The sequence below is a fragment of the Populus alba genome, chromosome 3 (genome assembly GCF_005239225.2).
Source record: "Populus alba chromosome 3, ASM523922v2, whole genome shotgun sequence".
NCBI classification, from domain to species: domain Eukaryota; kingdom Viridiplantae; phylum Streptophyta; class Magnoliopsida; order Malpighiales; family Salicaceae; genus Populus; species Populus alba.
The window spans coordinates 4,670,515-4,679,283 of NC_133286.1; the positions used below are offsets into that span (position 1 = coordinate 4,670,515).

The window sequence follows — 8,769 nt, forward strand, 5'->3', positions numbered from 1 at the left end:
AGAAGAAAATGCTTTCTAATGGGATGCCCCTTTCTTAAAAAGAACAATGAGAATGGAAGAAATGCCAATCTAACAAGTAGTTAAATACCCAGCTCACAGCATCGAGACCAAAAAGATGAGGGAAAGATTGGATATTGCGGGAATTGAACTGAAAAATGCAATCTGCTGTTCAAGTTGTTTTTTCACACGATAATGGAGAGCCCACTAACAGTAGAGAAACATTATATCAAGTAGAATTAGCTGAGGTTCTCATTTCTTCGTTGTTAAAAACTTGAAACACGTGCAGCGTATCCATGATAAAAAGAAACGATAAGAAAGGCTAGGAGTTGAATTTTATAATCAAGACAAGAACTGAAAAGAATGTTTTCATATAACGAAGAGCTAATAAAGCTTCCACCAACACTTATTCTAACAAAAATTACAATAGAAGTCTTGTTGCAGAATTATACAGTTTAAACAGCTTCCACTGAGAATTGTCAGAGGCTAAATAAAGTTCTACTTCCATTGACGTTGTATAATTTTCAATCAACTTGAAGATGGCTGGTAACCACTGAAGGGACCTCCTGAAGTATTCATGAATGCTGAACCAAATCTAAAAATGAGTAAGCCACAGAGGACTTTCTGAACTGGACCCAGAACTTCACAGACTGAAACGGTGTACTTGACAAAGTGTCAAACCCGGTTTGAATTGATGGTTTGATGCAAGTAGGCAGTGATCAAGACGAAAATAGAGAATTCACACCCCCGTTATTTTGTGCAAATTTGAGAATTTCTGCAGTTACACAAAAGCAACTCCAGCAAGTACTCAGAATCATTCAGAACTGCTTTCGAGGCTGTATATATTGCCAATCACTCCAACAATACTAACTATTATAGCCAATATTAACATCAGCCATGACAAAAACTTCTCCCCGATGCTTAAACACTCCCCTCTCTGACCTAACCTCAATGCAATAAGAGATGGGAATATAAAACCTAATGAAACCGCTGTTGTAGCCCCTGTAAATTTGAAAGCAGTCCAGATGTTTGGAATCATAGTAGACCCAAAAAAAATCAGTGCCAGTAGAACAGCTGTTAAGGCCAAAGACCTTTTCCTACTCTCTGAAAGGGGAGCTGATCCCTCAAACACCAAGGCATCTACTGTTTGTCTTAGAGAGAAATGAACAACAGGAAAAACGAGAACCAAATGAAGAACGTAGCCAATCCTAACAATGTAATTCAAGGCAGAGCTAAAACGAATTCCAAGATCCTTGTCAAAATTAGTCAGCACGTCAGATTCAGTGTCCTTACCAAAAAGTAAATAACCTGAAACAGCAGTCGAAGCATAAACCACAACACAAAGAACAGTGGTGATCCTGCCCACCCTGTTCATTTTCTGTGGTGTTCGCCCTTCAAGCTCATTGTATATAGGCTGAACATTGAAGTGGCAAACATAAGCGTTTGTCATGATCGGAATCACCACGAGCAAATCCAAAATAGCCCGCTTTGAACCAAAATCAGGGGTCATCCTCGGGGCCTCGATTTTCCCCTCAACGAGCTTAACAAAAGCAACAACAAAACATACCACAACAAAAACCACAGCAAGCGCCACCGAAGCAGCTGAAGTCAAGCTCAGGGAATCAATTTTATCCAATGCACAAAGGGGTGCTAAAAAAACCACCACAACAACCAAAACCACCACCTTCCTATGATCCCAAAAACCATTTCCTAACCATTGGTCTAAAACACCCACATGATGGAGCGATCCCGACATGACATCACCTATAATAATCAAATACACAACCAAAACACCGGCATTGTTCACAATTATGCAAATTTCAGACAAAACCTTAGACGGTTTGCCTAAGGCATACCGAACAACATCACCATAAGAAGAAGCCTTGCAAAGAACCGAAAACCTAACTAACAATTCAACACTAATTTCAGACAAAATACCCATCAATATTATTAACACAAATCCCAAAACCAACCCAAGAACCTTCATTGTAGCAGGCAAGGCCATAATCCCAGCCCCAATAATGGACGTAGTGAGATTAAAAACGGCACCATGAACACCAGAACCTTTACTTGTTTTCGTCTTCGAAACAAGTGGATAATCATCAATATCAAAATCATCATCATCATCATCACCATCATCTTCTTCAAAATTTTGGCCATTGCCAATCTTGGGATCAGTAACTCTCTCAACATCATCAAGAGGTAGTAATTTGATGTGGGTCTTTCTCTGGGGTAACGGGTTTTGAATATCATCGTGTATTTGTAAATCTACAAATGAGCTCTTCGATATAGCTGTGTAATTGCTATCCATTATATACCCACACACAACAGAAACAGAAGGATGAAAGAATAAAAACAAAAAAAAAAAATGTATGTGCTGATAGAATAGATTGAAGGAGAAATGGAGGTGAAGGGAGGAGGGAGAGCCCTAGATCTCTGGGTCAAAGTTGTTTTCTTTTCTCTTCCCTTTTCTTGTTTTGAATCAGTCAGAGAAAGAGATCGAGGGGAGAGTTCAAGGAGACGGAGGTTTTGCTATTGGTGGGTTTGGGCAATCTCTCACTTTAGAAATGCTTCGGAAATTTTTTATTTTTTATTTTTATGTTTTTCTTAATATAATTTTTTTATTTTAAAAAAAATATTTTTATATCAATACAGTAAAAAAATATTAAAATATTAAAAAAATTAATTTAAATTAAAAAATATTATTTTTAAAAAAACATTTTAAAACCTAAAAAAATAATGATAATAATAATGATGATGCACGCTGCATACACCACATCATTTGTTCAGTGGAACGTGTAACTTTGGCAAAATCTGTATTGCATGGTAGACTGGTAGTAGCATTTGGTTGTATCCCCCAACAACATATATTTGAGATTTGAGATGTGATTTAATTAATTTTTAAAGTGTTTTTAAGTTAAAATATATTAAAATAATTTTTTTATTTTTTAAAATTTACTTTTTAAATTAACTATTAAAATAATTCAAAATATATAAAAAAATTTAATAAAAATAATTAAATTTTATAAAAACACAAATTAATCTGTGTTTCTATATAAATTAATAAGAAGGGTTTGGGCAGTGAACATCGTTTTGTTTTTTTATATTAAAAAAAAATTATTTTTTTTAATATTTTTTAGATTATTTTAATATAATAATGTAAAAAATAAACTTTTTAAATATAAAAAAAAATTATTTTAATATATTTTTAAAACAAAAATATTTTAAAAAGTAATATATATATATATATATTCCAAATGCTTTAAAGAAACATACGAAACAATATAGAAAAATTAGATAAAATCAAAAATAAAAAACAATAAAAAATAGAAAATAGAAAATGAATGAAATTTTGTTTAATAATTATGTCTAAGGTTATTTTTTCATTGCAAATTTATGTATGCTTGCTTTGGTTTTTCATGTTTCAAATTCACCAGAAATCATATCATAATTATATTATAAAACAAAAGCAAAATTGTGTACTGATTATAATTAAAATTTTGATATATTCAATTATTTAGATGAAGAATGAGATGATGTCAATATATAATTTGATATTTTTACTTTTATTATTTAATTGTAGTTTATGGTTTTTAATTGAGTTGATTACTGGAGAATAGTCAGTGAACGATTAAACATATTTTTTTTTTATTTTTTATTTTTCAAAAAAGTTGAAGAGGATGAATGATATTTGCTTTTATTTTAATGGTTATTAGAGACATAATTATATCAATAATAACTATCATGTATTTATAAAATTTTTATTGAATATGATCAATGTTGTTAATATAATTTCATTAATATTAAAGTAGGACACCATCATTACACCATCATATAATATGTTTTACATCTTTAGGTTGTGTTTAATTAGTGTTTCAAATTACAAATAGCATGTGTATAAAAGACAAAAATGTATTTTGTTAAAGAAATAAAAATGAAGACATAAAATAAATATATTTCTAAAAAAAATTAAAAGTAAAACCAATACTTTTAAAACAGAAATATATGAAGGATGACTGTTTATTTTTGCGTTTCAAAAATATTTTTAAAAAAATTTAAAATTTTTTTATTTTTTTTATTAACTTTAAATTAATATGTTTTTAGTGTTTTCAAATTATTTTGATGCTGCTGATATCAAAAATAATTTTTAAAAAATAAAAAAAAATATAATTAACATAAAATATTATTTGATAAACAATCACAACCACACTGCAAAACAAGCTCGAAGACTTTTCATCTTATTATCAATGTTTTTTTTTTTTTTTCAAGATAATAACCAAATACCACTTGAAATTTTATCCATTAAAATTTCTCCTACAAATCTATTACTCCATATCAAACTCAATTTTAATAATGTCAACATAAACTCTTGCAAATCTGCCTTTCTTTATAATATGGGTATGCATATCTACCTTAATGGGCTTACCAATGGCTGACGCCATGGCCATCAAGAGATTCTCATCATAAAACACTAGGTTTAGACTAGTGATACAAATCCAAACCATGGAACCATTTTAGCTAGCAGATGATGATACAAAATTCATCGATCAGTGACTAACAGCTAAGTGATTGATCAAACACCATCCAAGGGCCTTCATTGATAACTTTCGCTTTATCCACTTCAAGATCAAACTTTACCATAAAGAAGCCATTGGCAACGTCCATCAATTCAAAACCTGTTGGGATGTTGTTGTTTAAAGGACAACAACATGTGTAACCTACTATAAAAAAATAAGATTATTATTATTATTAGGTTATAATGAAAGTTACATCAATCAATCGATAAAAATAATGTAACTCATGTGATGTCACCATTTGTACCATAAATTATAGTCAAGTTATCTTACCATTCATGCCTTTATAAATAAAGGTATTATTTTAGAGCAAAATGAGAAGTAAGAGCAAAGCAAATAAAGAAACAAGGAAGAAAGAGGGTTATCTTGTATAGTAGCAGTAAGGGTGAGCAATAGAAGTAGAGTTTGAGTGAAGTAATCATCTTCATTCATGTGTGTTGTAACTTTTTTTTTCTATATCTCTAATAATATTGACTTTTCTTCCGTGAATATAGGTGTTTTGCCGAATCACTTTAAATATTGTGTCAGAGTATTTAACCTTCAATGAACAACTATTAATACATCACCGGTCAGATTCCCCAACAAAACCACTCGTCAACTTCAATAATTTTTGTATTCTCGTGTTCATCTGATAAAATCCAATATCTTTGCCAAAAAGCTTGATGAAAAGTAAGTCTTGCCATGAAAGGCAGAGGTCATTGAAAATGTCATCTTTTATGAATACCTTAGGCAAAAGCCTATTGCCATTCTCAAACTCGATCTGCACCAAATTCCTCTCGAGAAGATCTGCACGATCACATGCCGGGGGGACTTCTATTTCCCAACACTTTATCCCTAAAAGAGATTCTTCCATTGTAATCCTTTAATGGCTGCTCAACATCTCTCCATATATCTGGGGTTTCTCAGGTGTAGAATTTGTCATGGTCAGCAGCTGAGGCAAGTCTCATTTAATAATTTTTTTGTATTTTTAAATCGTTTTGATGTGTTAATATAAAAAATAATTAAAAAAAATAAAAAATATATTATTTTAATGTATTATAAGTAAAAAATACTTTGAAAAGCAACCACAACCACACTCTCAAATACACCCAAATTTCATTTTATAGGCTTATATGGTAGAAAAATACTAGATTACTTTCCATACACTTGTTGTATTTTAAATATAAAAAAATAAAAATAACAAGTTAATTTTAGCTGAGTTATCAAACCTGTGAATCGGATTATAAACTTAGATTAGTCTATTTATTTTATTATATGAAAAAAAAAATACATAAAAATTAATTTATAATCAATGATAAAATTATATAAAAAAAATAAAAAACCCAACTCCTAAACTTATGTGCCCGAGTGACACAGCACTGCTGGGCCTGTTACAAAAAACCAATCTATGAAATAACCAAAGTTAATAGATGGACCGTGAGACGAAAATATTATAAAACATTCTATTGTCCTCGTCAAGTTTCGAACCTATGACCTCCACTGAGACCCACGCGTTAATAGACTGGACCGTGACATGAAAATATTATAAAACAATTAAAAATATAAACAGTACAACTACCTCATGTTCTTTAGTTGTTTTTGTTAATGTTATCTAATACGCTGTCTGAATCGTCCTTCTGGTTAGTGAGTAGATCGCGCGTCACTGACTCGTCCACGTGTTGGTTGTCCAATCAGGTTAGATGGCACAAGGATGGGTTGACTTGTCTCACAGTACACTTAGGGTCGGCTACCCAAGTTAGACTCCCCTGCATGGCTATTCATCATTCATGATGCGGACCGCAGTGGGCCTTTACTTTAGATATATTACCACCTCGGATATGTCCACATCGACTTTCACCTAGGACAGTGGTTACTGATGTGAAACACTCGGTATCTGAAATATAGTAATAATTATTTTTTAAAATATTTTTTATTTTTAAAATTTTATTTTTAATATTATTATATTAAAATAATTTAAAAACATTAAGATAAAATTAATTTGAAATAAATAAAAAATTTTAATTTTTTAAAATATTTTTGAAATATAAAAATAAATGGGCTTCAAAGTAAGATAAGGTTGAACTATATAATTGCATGTCCTCTGCACCCATTTTATGCAATTTAGTTTTAAGAATTATTTTACACTACATGCATCTTAGTAACCAACATTGAAAATAATTCCTCCCCTTTTTTAAGAATTATCATAGAGAAAGCAGGAAAAAAAATAGAAACAAAACCAATAAATCTGATTTTCCTTAACGTGTGAGCAATTATTGATGTAAATTTACAGGTTTTAGTTCTCAAAGCACTGCATTTTAGTTGACTATCTTGGCAAAGATTTATTTTTTTCAATAATTATCGTAATGATTAACGAAAACCAACCGAAAAAGGGATGGGGAAGAAAAAATCATATCTACACTCACGAAAATCTATATGAAATAATCAAAGTGGTTTCCAATTTTAGTAACTTTTTTTTTTTATTTTATATTTTAAAAGTGTTTTTTAAAAAAATAAATTTTTATTATTTTTTTGTTTCAAATTAATTTTTTTATGTGTTTTCATATCATTTTAATATGTTGATGTCAAAAATAGTTTTTAAAAAATAAAAAAAATATTATTTTGTTTTATTTTTTAGTAAAAAATACTTTAAAAAGCAACTAATATCATACCCTCTAGGTACCGTTTGGAAACACAGGTTCAACCATCTTTTTTCAAAAAATTCAAAAAATATGTTTTTTTGTTTCAAATTAATTTTTTATGTTTTCGGATTGTTTTGATGTGCTGATCTCAAAAATATTTTTTATAAAATAAAAAAATATATCATTTTGATGCATTTCTGAATAAAAAACACTTTAAAAAACAACTGCAACCATAATCTTAAATAGATTTTGAAAAATAACTAGGTACTTATGATACTTTACTGTTTTTATATACTTTAATGGTAATATCAAAAAAAAAAAAAAACCTGAAAGGGTGTTTGGGAGTGTGGTAGCGGTTGCTTTTCAAATAGCTTTTCGTGCCGAAAAGCATGCCAATAATATTTTTTTATTTTTTTAAAAATCATTTTTGATATTAGCACATCAAAACGATCCAAAAAATACAAACCGCACTTAATTTTAACAAAAAAAAAAATTTAAATTTTTCAAAAAGCAGGTTCAACCGCAATGCCAAACGGGCACTTGACTTTTCTTTGCACGTGGAATATGATCATCAAGGTGTTTGAATTTTTTTAATCAAGGAAACAAAATCGATGCCAAAAATGCTTTATTTAATGAAAGTTGGATGGCAAGTATTTAGGAGACAATGGCATAATTATAACAATTATAATTATTTATGTATTTTAATTTTTGAGGGGGAACTCGACACAATCCTTTAAGCTTGGCATAACTATGGAAGGAAATGTTTGGGTTCTGCTAACGGTCCATTAAGACGGAACAAGAAGAATACTTACATATAAAGTAAAAGAAATTGGAATTGAAAGTCCCACATGTTCTTGATATATCCTCAGCGTGCAAACCAATCAACCGCCCTTGTGGGTTGATTGGATGTGCACATCGACCTTTTTTTTGAAAGGATGTCATGATAACTAAGTCCACACTCCATCGTGGTCTCTATTTTGTATGATTGTAAACTATATATATATATATATATATATATATATGTATATATGTTTCGCCATACACTCACAACTAAATTATTATTCAATATAATAGTAGTGTTGTTGTTATGTTGTTGTCTTCTCCAAAAAAAAAAAAACTAAATTTCTTAATATTGAAGGTATTTTTATCTTTTTGTATAGCTCATTAATTATTTAACATTTGTCTGGGGTATATTTATTAAAAAAAAAAACATGGTAAAATGATGTTATTATCCTCGAGACAAGTTTTTTTGAATTTGCTTGGGTTTTTTTAACCTTTCCAATTCTTGGAATATAGTTCAAACACAGCTTTGCCTCTTGCTTCAAAAAAAAAAAAAAAAACAAGTGTGCAGGGTCATTTTAGTCTTCATATGCTGATTTTTATGTTACTTTGATAACAACCGAGGGCAATCTAATCTTTTAATGTCAGTTAAAAAATTAAAAAATACTTTTGTTGGTGAGTACTTATGACTCACCAACGCGTGGAGATATTTGCATATTTCAGCCAGCACATGCAGCGCTTTCCGGTAGCCAAACCAAGCTTCCACCTTGTCGTTAAATGCATCGGTGCATCTTTTTCCT

The 8,769-nt window shown here is 30.1% G+C and overlaps 1 protein-coding gene across 1 annotated transcript; it reads right to left on the reverse strand.

The window, feature by feature from the left end:
• Window positions 1-305: 305 nt before the first annotated feature.
• LOC118037853 (amino acid transporter AVT6E) lies at window positions 306-2,550 on the reverse strand. The gene has a single exon (XM_035043982.2). It carries the CDS (start codon window positions 2,306-2,308, stop codon window positions 812-814), a length of 1,497 nt encoding a protein of 498 aa, XP_034899873.1. The 5' UTR covers window positions 2,309-2,550; the 3' UTR covers window positions 306-811.
• Between the last annotated feature and the right edge of the window lie 6,219 nt (window positions 2,551-8,769).

Coding starts and splice junctions, on each gene's coding strand:
- LOC118037853 (XM_035043982.2), bottom strand. CDS start 2,308: ATGGATAGCAATTACACAGCTATATCGAAGAGCTCATTTGTAGATTTA.